Below are 12564 nucleotides of genomic sequence, written 5' to 3'. Positions count from 1 at the left end.
TCCCTTTAGGTACTGGCAGGCTGCTATAAGGTCTTTCTGGAGCCTTCTTTTCTCCAGACTGAACAACCCCAACTCTCTCAGCCTGACTTGAAACGAGAGGTGTTCCAGCCCTCTCACCATCTTCATGGCCCTTCTCTGGACGCACTCCAACAGGTCCATGTCCTCCTTATGCTGGGGGCTCCAGAGCTGAACACAGTACTCCAGGTGGGGTACATAGATTATTAACTATGTATGTTTTTATTTGCAGTGGTTAACTTTTTTCAGTACATCCATGCATACAGGAAAACTACTAGAGGAATTTTTTAGTTCAAGTTTCTATATACTCCACTTATTGTTCTGTTAACTTGGAAGCACTAACCTATAATCCAGTTTGTGACTACAGTATATTTCAGATAAGTATAAAAAACAGATAGAACCCATAAATGTGTTACAGCTATGCTACAAAAAGTTGTGGATTTGCAGTATTTCTATTCCATTATTTAAAATCTTTTTTTTTTTTTTTTTTGATGGGTCTTTTTATAGTATAGCAGATTGTGCCTCAGGATTTTTTTCTACTGAAAACTCTTAAGTTCTTGAAATAACTGTGAAATCCATAGTAGTCTTGGATAGGCTTAAAAGGAAAGAGATGACATGCTGAAATAGGATTGAAATTTTTCTTCTGTTATTCCTACTTCCTAAAACAAAGCTTATGAAGTCTTTTCCATAAACATTTACCATATCATTTTGGGGATTGTGAATATTATTCCGTCTTTTTTGAATTACTATTACCCAAAATGCTTAAAACTTTCCTCCAACATTCATGTACCTTACTGTAACTAATGGCTTGGCCTCAAAATTTCTTCAAGCATCACTTTGGTTTGAAACTATTCACTGAGTGTTTTCATTCCAGACATCAGTGTTTTAGAGAATTGCATTACATCAGATGGAGAAAGGAAAGTTTAAAAACAAAACTAAAAGAGACCAACAAAAAACCTGCACCATCAAAAAAAAACCAAACCAAAACAAACCCAGGAAACTGAATATATAATCTGAGTGATTTTTTTTTTTATTTTTTTTTTTTTTTGGAAGTTACATTCCAAGCCTTGTTATTTGTGGTAGGCCATAAGTCATAAGAGAGCAAACCTTTGTATAATAAAGCACAGCACGTTTTACCAAATGCAAATCGAGAAAAAATATCTGTATTTCAGTCTTCATCTTTAATCTATGTCTTGCATGTGTTGTAGAGACATGTACTTAAATATTATGCAAAATTACAAAATATTTGTTAATTTTCCATTAATACTTTTTGCATATAGCTCTTTTGTGTGAGGTTGTTAACTAGTCTGGTAGTACAGAGTGTAGAATTGGATGAGCGGATCAAGTGCACCTTCAGTAACTTTGCAAACACCAAGCTGGGTGGGAGTGTTGATCTGCTGGAGCACAGGAATGCCCTACAGAGGCATCTGGACAGGATCAATGGGCCAAGGCCAGTGGTATAAGGTTCAACAAGGTCAAGTGCTGGGTCCTGCACTTGGGTCACAACAACCCCAACCCTACAGGCTTGGGGCAGAGTGGCTGGAAAGCTGTCCAGTGGAAAAGGACCTGGGGGTGCTGATTGAGAGTTGGCTGAACATGAGCCAGCAATGTGCCCAGGTGGCCAAGAAGGCCCATAGCACCCTGACTTGTATCAGAGAGAGTGTGGCCAGCAGGACTAGGGAAGTGATTGTCCCCCTGGACTCGGCACTGCTGAGGCCTCACCTCAAACACTGTGTTCAGTTTTGGGCCCCTCACTGCAAGAAAGACATTGAGGTGCTGGAGTGTGTCCAGAGAAGGGCAACGGAGCTGGTGAAGGGTCTGGAGCACCAGTCTGATGAGGAGCAGCTGAGGGAACTGGGGTTGTTTAGCCTGGCAAAAAGGAAGCCTGGGGGTGCCTTATCATTATTTACAGCTACCTGAAAGGAGGTTGTAGTGAGGTGGATGTAGGTCTCTTCTCCCAGATAACTACTGAAAAGGTAAGAGGAAACAGTCTCAAGTTGCACCAGGGGAGGTTTAGATTGGATATTAGGAACAATTTCTTCACTGAAAGGGTGGTGAAGCATTGGAAGAGGCTGCCCAGTGGGCAGGTGGAATCACCATCCCTGGAGGTATTTTAAAAAGATGTGGTGCTTAGAGACATGGTTTAGTAGTGGAGTTGGCAGTGGTAGGTTACCAGCTGGACTTGGTGATCTTAAAGATCTTTTCCATCTAAATGATTCTGTGATTCTAAAGGTGTTTTCAGATTACAGTTTTATTGTTTTAAGGACCAGCATCCTGGGAGAGCAGCAAATCAAATACTACAAGGGAGGAAGTGAGTTCTCCTTAGAAGATAGTTTCAGGAAATTCCAAATATTATATAAAAATCACTTTCTAAACACAAATACACGTGTAGAATTAACCGAAATTAAGGAATGGGTAAAAATGAAAATAAAAGGAACAGAAGTGCTAACTAAATGCAATTTATAATACAGTTGTACAAAACTAGATTTTAAAATAAATGTGTTTGGTCCTTCTGTACATAACAAAGTAGTTGCTGATGTAATAGGGAAAATGACAAAAACATTTATGAAAATCTAGTTTAAGTTTGAGTCAGTGTTAGGGATTATCTGTTGTTAGCTTTAGATATGTTTGTGTGTGTATTTATATAGAATTTTTGAATATATAAACTCTTACTGTTTTATGAGGAGATTACCACTATGTGACTTTAAATTGTATTTGAAGGACATTTTTTCTTTTAATTTGAGGGCAGGAAAGCTTAAATTTTAAGACAATACTCAATTATTTTTTTAAAAAATAATGATTTTCATATCTTGGTTCCCAAAATCTTGTGCTTCCTTTTCTTATGCTTTCCTCTTCTGCTTTTAAATGATATCCAGGCTTAGGGTTCTCAGTAGCTAAATTAGATTCAACTCTTGACTTAGGTGTAAAATCATGAGAGTAAAAATATGGTTTCTAGAACATCATATTTGTGATTTGTCCCATGATGATTTGACAGTACTTTGCCAGACCTCCTTCTCTGCAATTTTTAGGGTTTTTTGTCTGAACGGTTTTTGTTGCCCTTGAAACCACTTACCTTAGATGCTAGAAATCTGTAAAGCTTATTGAAAGATGGAATTTATTTAAAGAAGGGAAACATAGAAATAGTGTTGAAAGGCAACATCTCCCATAATAATTATCCTCCATATTCAGGTCTTGAAGATTGCCCTTCTTCCTTACTTGTAGTTCAGCACTTTAATTAGTGGTGTGGCATCTTGTTATACCCATCAGCTAGGTCAGATCCTGATTTGAATATTCACTATAAGCAATAACTGCAGAACCATGTGGCATGTCTGACTGTATCCAAAGTGTGTGTTGACCTAGGGAGTTTTTCTCAGTGAGGCGTAATGAGATTTCTATCATGTAATTCTTTATTCCTCTGTGGTGATTTTTTCATCATATAGTAAATCCTTGGAATTGCATTCTTTGTCCTCCCAGGCACAGACACAAGGGGTTAACAAGGTTAAAAAAATCTTAACATTTTCTGATAGGTTTATTTGAGGAAATAAAAGTAGGGCATTTAATGTTTGCATTTAATTATAATCTCAGAGTGACATCCGTAATTCTTTCTACTTATTGTATTGCACATGTATGTATAATATCCCCCGAATTTTCCTGAACTACATCAATTATTTAATATTGGCCAGAAGTTATTAAATACAAGCAGAAAATGGCTTTTGATTAAAGCTACCTATAGATATCGCTGTGTATCCTATCCAGTCCAATATTGTTCACTCAGCTTCCTGCTGAGAAATAATTTCAACTTTTTATAAGAATAACTGAAACGATCTCTTGTCTAATACAGCAAATCTTTTAAGGGACAGCTCTTGAAAGCTGACGTGAAACTGATTATTTGCAGTTAAAAAAGGCTACTGAAATGAAAATAAGTGAAATGACATTTCACTTAAAACTATGCTTGACTTTCAGTATGGAGAGAGGAATGTGGAATGAATGGAATAAAATTTGCCTAGTTCAATGTATAGAAGACCAAATCTGTTGTGATTAATTGCAAGAGAGCAATTTGTGAGTGTCAAAACCTGGTCTGAGTTTGAAATAGTTTTAATAATACTATTAATATCTTTTATCATGTTTTATTGTTGTTATTATTATTTATGCTTTGATATTGTTATGGTAACCTAAAAGGTTCCTTCTCTCTTCTTTACAGAAGGTGAGGAGACTGGAGTGATGGATAGTCTGTTGGAGGCCTTGCAGTCAGGTGCAGCTTTTCGAGACCGACGGAAAAGGGCACCAAGGTCTAAAGGTGAATATTCTATTTTACATTTTATTTTCCAGAGAAAGTTAAAAGCATTATGTGTTCCAGTAGGTCCAGTGCTCTTGAACTGAAATGCTATTGGGTTTAACACTTTTTTGCAATGACAAGTTTCAGGGATGTTCAGACTGCTTTGCAGATGTCAGTAGCACTTTGGAGATTAATTTATTGAGCTTGGCATAGCCTGATTATTATGACAGGACTCTTTGATATAGCCACATGTACTGCAACTTTTTAGGGTTTATAGTTGAGTGCGGGAAGTAAAAGTCATCTTGCCCTGTAAGTTAATCACATTATTTCACTGGTATGTAACTGTCAATTTGCTCCTAGAAATGCCTAACTTCTAAATATTCTTAGTAAAGTTGTTACAGTACTCCATAACTTTCAAAGATGTGTCTTATTTCCATTCTTTCCTTGCTTTTACAGATGTACCACAAAATCTCAGTCCAACCACACAGCGGCCTGTCCTGAAAGCTTGTAACCATGGTAATGAACCATATTCATTAATTGCATGCTCTTCTCAGCTTATGTAGTTGATATGTGCTTTCAAAAGATTGCTGTCATTTTTTCAGTTTTCCACATTATTAAAACACTGAAACTGTATTTGAACCTGCTTTCTAAGAATCACCTGAATATTACATCCTGAAACTATATTTACTGATTACTTTGCAAATCTTTTCTATCTTTTGTGGGTTTTTTATTTATTTGAAATTCAGTTACATGTTTAAATGTAGTACTTCTATAATCCTCAAGAACAGTCATGTAAGGATTTTTGAATGTATTATGGAACTATAATAGAAAGCAGAGGTTGTGGAACATTTTATGTTGCTAAGTATTTATGATACCATATCAGAGAGCTGTTTTGCATTAATTCTATTTTTCTTTGTCTTGGTTTTCTTGATACTACAGCTGGAAACCTTTAAGCTATCATTCACCAGTCTAATTCAAAAGTGATGTTGTATCTGCAAAGTAATAGTAAATTAATCAGTTACTTAATTGCAAAATATTTCTCAAAATTTTGAGCATGAGTCTTGTGCGTATATTTATTCATAAACTCCTGAACTATCTTACTGTAATCAGTAAGACTTGTTCATATATGAAAAGTTACAGGGAGGGTGCAGTTGCTTGTTAGCTTTGTTTGTTAGACAATCTACAGAATATTGTTATACTAGCTGTGCTTTTGTTAAGCTTGAGGAGTCCAGAGTGACTGTTTTCAGTTGCTCGTAACTAGTGGTTTCAGGAAAAAAATTATATATGTACTACTTCTGTTAGAGGAAAAAAAATGTGATTGAAACATGATGAAAAAAGATATCTCCTTTCTTAGTTTTTTAAGCAGAATGCATTATCCTTCGATGTTTAAATGCACTTCAGAGTTTATAAAGCAGATGCCATCAAATTGATGTTATTAATTATACCTCATGTTTAAGTGTTTATTTCTTAAGTGTATATTGCCAGAAAAAGATCATACAGAATTTGGCATTATTAAACACAAAATTAAAGAAAATAGAACTGGAAGGACAGTTTAAAGATAATTCACTTATAGGAATTGGCTCAACGAAAAATCAAGTACATCTGACAGGTTCTTGTCTAGCACATAACACTGATATTTGAATGATGACTACAGAGCACATCTGAATTTCTTCTGTAAGTGTTTCTGCTTGTAAGAGCAATTATGTTGAATGTTACTTCTTTTCATCCCATTCTATCTGTCTATCAAGCTGTCTGTGGACAGACAGTGTAGCTTCCAGTTTTCAAAGTAACAGCATTTGGTCAAATGTTAGGGCCGTGTTTCAGGTTAAAAACAAAACACCAAAAACAAACAAACAAAATCCCCAAGATTTTCATTCTACAAAATTGTAGTCTAACCCAGGGACTGATTTGTTCAGCAGATGGATATAATTTGATACTGAATTTTTAAATTCAGACATCTGATTTGGAGAGAAGAGTAAAAGTAAACTCTTGGATATTTTTTTGTGTTTGTTGTTACCAATGTCAGTTTTTTCATAGAGCATTTTGAGGTAATCAGATTGTAAGGCATTTTGAAATAAATCCAGCTTTTCTTTCACATGTCTTGCTAGCTCAGGAACAGAATAATACACCTCTGAACTTGCTTTTAAAGAATTCTTTAGTATGTTTTTGATTTGTTGGCACCTGCCACCATATCTACATGTTTTAACTTCCTATCTTGAGATAAACAGAGCCCTGAAGTTGATGTAGATTATGGTGAGTTGACTTATCAAAGCTTTTTTGGCTTTTTGATAGAAATACATTGATTGTCATTGGTTGCTCCAAGTTCATCTTTGAGGTGAACTTCTTTATTTTTATTTTTTTTTCCTTTTCAAAATCTGTGTAAATTAGTTGAGAATTTGCTTTTAATAACTTATTTTGTTATTGGGAAATCAGAAATTTTGTAGGTTGCATACTATCTAGGATGAATACTAGACTGAGTATCCAAGGTGGTTTTTTTAGATAATAACCATTATAATTCTTGCTTTGACTGGCTACATTGTTAACTTTATTATCTAGTCAGACTATACTAGATAATATAGTATATTATCTCTTAGCTGTGTTATTTTCAGTCCTACTAGATAATAAAGTTAACAATGTAGCCAGTCAAAGCAAGAATTATAATGATAAAGTTTCTTTAATTTTCTGCTTCTGAGTTCAGCAGTGTGTAATGTGAGGATTTTTTCAGGCTTGTTCTCCGTATATTTTTTCTTGCACTTTATATATAAACATAGATACATATGTAATAATCTATTATTACATGTATAGTAAGTGGTGAATACTGTATATAATGGTATATTACATATAGACTGTATAAACAAGAAGTCTGTGATTTCAGCCCACTTCAGAAAAACTGGGATAGGTCATTAGACAGAAGTATTGGCTTGCTCTTTCATTGATTTGCTGTTTTTCCCAGCCTAAAATGTCAAATGGATGCTAAATTTTGTATCATGGCAAAAACCCCACTGACTTAATCTAAGCTTAAAACATGTAGAGACAGATAAAAGTTCATACTGGTTTTGGCTGTTTGGGTTAACTGGTAACTGCTTTGGTTACTGCTTATTCTGCTGAGACTAACAGATTCACTTAGAGTAGATATATGTTAATACACACCTCAGATTCATACCTAAGATGAACTTCTTTGACTCGTCATGCAGTGGAAAAGAATTACAAGCCACGACTTGAAATGTCTGTCCTCTGAATCATTCAGAGTGTAGTGATCTGTTAGGCAGATACCATCAAGTTCTAGCTAATCCCTTCTGTTTCAAAACAAAACCAATCAAATTAAAAAAAAACTGGTTTCATCTTTATGATTAAAGATACTTTCCTTAAAAAGTACAATACGAATCAGACCCAAGCATGATGGGAACTGGACAGTAGTGGCTCCATATCTCTCAGATTGACAGGGGAAAGAAATACAGCCAGAATGCACACTTTTTCCTTAGCTGTAATACAAATGGAAGCAGGAAAAAAATCTCTAACCATTGCCATTGTTATCCTCAATACGGCTCAAGATACCAAATTATCACTTGCTCATGAGGCTGAGCCAGTCCCTATAAAACAAAATAATATAGAGGAGCAAGCTCTAGAACCGAGAACTGAAATTGTTTCCTTTAAGTGGACTGCTTAAGACAAAAAAAAAGGAGGAATAGTAAATTTAGTGGAATATTAGCCATTGGTTAGCCATTTTTCTCTTCGTGATCTGTTGAGCTCCCCAGAAAAGTCTGTTAGTGTTCAATCAGTTGGTATGTCTGATGAAAAAGAAGTACTAGTTCTCATGCTGCATCCCAGGGTGGCCTCTTAGCTGTGTTATTTTCAGTCCTACTGCACTCTTCTTTTATTGAACAGATTGCCTCTTTCTAACATGGTATGTGTTTTTTGCCATGTTTAAATCTACTCTGTAGATTTAAATTCTGTGAGATCAGAATTACCAATTGTATTTTTTCTGCTTGTGACAAGGCCCATCAAGTCAGATAATTTCTTGCTGAGGAAATGCCCTGCTGCATAACTAATGGAAATAATATACATTTGGAATTGCTATGTCTTGGAAATGTTCTAACACCTTAAGAATACAAAAAAAAAAAATCCCTAGATTTTTGTTGAGGCAGATATGATTGGTATATTTATTTCTTTTGTTTCCTTCCATGGTGTTTGTATTTTTAAATTAACAACTGAATTACATATATGTTCAAAACTACCTGTTAATGACACAATTTGCTATAACTGCAAAGAGCCATAAACTGCTGTAAATATTGTGGTATCTGCTTTTGCTGTAATTCCCATTCAGAGTACTGTATGACACAAGTATTGGTGTAGTTTTAGTGTTAAACTTCAGTAAGGTTTTGGTTCAATAGCATCTAACAGGGGAGCTTTTTTTTTATTTATTTAGGGAGCAGAAGAAAGCACTTAATTTTCAATGATCAGGATTTTGCACATTAGAAGATAACTTCAAGCAGCTAATAGCTATGGCTTATCTGAGTATAAATTATTTACAAGAACAGTCAAGGCATATTTGCAGCTTGCACATTTATTTCAGGATAGTTAAGTTCAAACTCAAATAGCAGCATATTCAAGGCAGCACAGAGCCCACTACAGCACAGAAAGCTGCATTATTCACTAAGTTTTCAGTCAGGCTTTGCAGCCTGCATCAAGTTCTCTGCTGCTATGGCTACGCATTTATTTGCAGTAACATTAGCCAAGGTAATGGTATCTGAAATGCATGAATACAAATTTGAGATGCAGCTTTGATTGCATGTATATGTACCTCAAGTGCAGCAGAAAGTGTTTTTCTTCACAAATAGATTGTATTCAAAATGCTGTGAGTAAAGAAAAGCTATAATAAAATGGCAGTAAAAAAACACAGATTGCTTTTTGTGGCTGCAAAGGTTATAAGAAATCTATGTCTTGCAGTCAGTAATTGGCTTGTGGACTGTACTTCCAAAGGTAACAAAAAGCTCTTGATTCTATATTCAAATCAAACTTTCATGGTAAGAGATAGCCATAATTACCATAGCTGTTTGTTCAGTATATCTATAAACAATAGAATAATTTTCATGTCACATTTAGCCTGAAGCATTTTAAACACTTCTGTTAAATAAAATCCTTGTCAAGCAATGTCATGCTGGTCCCAATTAAGTAGAAGAAAACCTTTTTTTCGTGTTCATTGGTTTTTTTTCATCTCTTATTCATAATAGAACTGTCATCTGAGGTTCATATTAGTGCCTCTGCTACCTTATTTTTGACAATCATAGCTGACAATGAGCTCAGGCTCATCGGCTCATCTTAATTCTTGAAACCGACAGTGCAACCACTTAGAGGTCACTGTTTTATTTCATCATTGCTGTATATGACAGCAAACTATGATTGACATTTAAACCTATTTTTTACTCATTTTTTTCTTATGTCTGTGTATGTTGCTGTCTTTTCCACAATTGTACATAGCAACCATTAGGAAGTATCTAACACTGGAAAACCTGGGGAGATAACTTTTTACCCAGTACTTACCCAGAACTCAAGATGCGTTCTTGAGCACTACCAGTTCTTCATGGTAGTAATTGTGTTGAAGGCACTATGCATGTTAGCCTATTCTTCTTTTTGTAAGTGATCTAAAACCATCAGTGTTTGTAGCTGCGGTGGACAAATTTTTTGTAAGGCTTTATGAAGTTTTACTCAATAGACAAGTTTCCTCAGCAGAAGACCCAGAATGTCTGTAGGCACTGTTATGAAATGAAATCATTTAATAGGATTTCTAATAATAAACCAAAATATAGTTCTTAGTTGTTCCCAAAGCTTCACTTCAGTATTGATTTCATAGGTCAAGTAAAATTGCTGCTTATTCTAACAGAAATAATTCCCCTGAAACCATCTGCACTGTTCATAGTAAAGAGACTTTTGCTAGAGCAGGCAGCAGGGTACAAAGAAACTGTGACCATGAGTCAATTTTGCATGTGTGGAAAAAAACCCATCCAGACAAGGAAGGTGAATTTACTCATTTTTGTTTGTTTATTTAGAAGTATTTCTGCATTGCCATACTTGCATACTCATACAGTCTCTCACAGAAGTGGCCCTGAAAAATTTACATTCCAAAATATCTAGGAATAAGATTAATTTTGATGCAAAGTTTTCAGGATCTTTTTGTAGTGATCTTCCTGTCATAATTTAAAGTTGGAGCGGAGGAAGTACTTGAGTCAGAAGGGATGACAGAGACTAGTTTTGGATGAAAAATGGCATTATTTTTTTTCACAGAGTCATTGCAACAAAGTTAATAAAATTAACTTTTATAATAAAGACTGACATAGAGAGGTATAAAACATTCATTTATTTATTCATTTCCAGATTCCAAATGCTGAAAAATGAATGCAAGCTCTGTTAAGAATAGAAAAGGGTACTTTAAATTAATAGTAAATGCTCATCAGTACTGTGAAAATACTGGTATAAATGGAAAAAAATAAATGTTGTTAGTTTGCCCTTAATATAAGCCAAGCATACACTGTCAACCTTAGCACTCCCTGTATTTACAAAAGGAGAGAAGGAATTGTAATCCTACAAAAAAAGTCTGTTACTCCTTTTATAAAGTCTTGTGAGATTTCCCTTATCAACCCTATGAGTAAGGTGAGATCCTCCATTCTGTCTTATCATAAAGAATTATATGTGAACATCATATACAAAAGACAAGAGAACCAAAGCTTTTTTAGAGTAAAACATTTAGGTGCCACCTTGAGACAAGGTGGACTTTATAATGGGGTTTATTCTCCAGAGGTCTGACAACTTCATTCCTCAAGTGAGACCCTTTGAAGATGTCAAATTAGGCACTCAGAAGAGCTAACTGCTTTTGTAAATACCTTGCTGGTGTTCATTGGTACTGTTATCCCACAGGTGGGCTTGTTACCCAGTGCACAGCACTAATGTACACACTGAGTAGAGGTATTTCTATTCCTTTATTCCAGTTGTCACGAAGTAGTGAGCTAGGTGGTAACCCACAAATGCCTAGCTCCCCGCTCCTGAAAACTTTCCACTATTTATACGGTTTAGCTTACAAAGACATCGACCTTCATTGATTACAAGTTACCTAATTCATTACTTAGTATTCAGTTTCCTGTTTGTCAAATAATTCTCTTGCTTCTCATGTAATTAGTTTGCATGCTCATCCTCAACTTCTTTTTGGGGCTGGCGGATTTCTTGAGTTGGTGGTCGCAGTCTCACCCTGCGGGAATTACCTTTCCCCTCGTTTTTGCTGAGCTCATTCCTCATGATGAACTTCCAGTCAGCTCATCTATCTTGTGGGGGTGCTTCCTTTTGAAGGTACTTTTTTGGACAGAGGATTTTTTGATGCTTTACGAAGCATTTAGCAGGATATACAAAAATACTTATGTCTCGAATTAACCATTAACAACTCATTTGTTTCAATTGTCTTAAAGTCAAACTTAAAACAATACATTTGATTTTATTAATCATTCCCTTATTCATTGATGTCAGTACGAGTTGAATAAGCTCCCCTCTCTCAAGGGAGGCAAGGACATTTTCTACAAGGTAAGAACTGTGGCAAAGAGGTGATATTTGAAAGCAGTGACACTATGTATTCCGTAATTGCACATACAGTAAATGTCAGCTTCATAATTGTCTAGCTAGGTAACCAGATTTCCAAAAGCTACAGCAGGCAAGTTATATATTCAAAGCAGTCTTTTGAATATGCATCAGTGGACAATCTTAAATCTGTGAAGGGAGCTGTAAATTACCAACAATCTACCCATATGTGTCTTTTCATTGTTTAGCCACACAGAACTTCCCGTTGGAAGACAATTACTGAGTTGATCTGTATAGCAAAGAGGTCTTGTCACTTTTCAGAGTACTTCTAAAGTCTCTTCCATATTTGTGAAACAAGATTTTAGGTATAAATTTACTAGAGTCTTTCACTTCTGTTTTCTGAATGTTAAGAACAAGTAGTATCTAAACTCCTGCTTCTTGCTTCAAAGGAGTTAAGAACTCTGATCTAAATAAAATAAATGATGTATTTATTAACTGAACAACAGCCACAATGCTCTTTATATTTCTTTGTTTGTTTGTTTTTCTCAAAGGGGTTATCATTCTTTTAAAAAAAAAAAAAAAAAAGTGAAATATTGGGTAGGGAATTTTCATCAGCTAGACATTAGAAATGATTTTTCTTTGGTTAACAGACTCTACTGGGGACAAAATATGAGATGGAAACAGTGTAGCAGCCCTGACCCGAGTCTGTTTTG

The 12564-nt window shown here is 35.2% G+C and overlaps 1 protein-coding gene across 1 annotated transcript in view; it reads left to right on the top strand.

The window, feature by feature from the left end:
* Nucleotides 1-12564, top strand: part of DIAPH3 (diaphanous related formin 3) — a 245857-nt gene that overhangs the window by 179619 nt on the left and 53674 nt on the right. The window contains exons 27-28 of the mRNA XM_056328634.1: nt 4217-4312; nt 4748-4807. Coding sequence (XP_056184609.1) covers nt 4217-4312; nt 4748-4807 — 156 coding nt within the window. The remainder of the gene's footprint in view (nt 1-4216; nt 4313-4747; nt 4808-12564) is intronic.

Source organism: Falco biarmicus, chromosome 2 (assembly GCF_023638135.1).
Source record: "Falco biarmicus isolate bFalBia1 chromosome 2, bFalBia1.pri, whole genome shotgun sequence".
Taxonomy (NCBI): domain Eukaryota; kingdom Metazoa; phylum Chordata; class Aves; order Falconiformes; family Falconidae; genus Falco; species Falco biarmicus.
The sequence above is the reverse complement of the archived record's forward strand: the minus strand, read 5'-3'. Positions and strand labels throughout refer to the sequence as shown.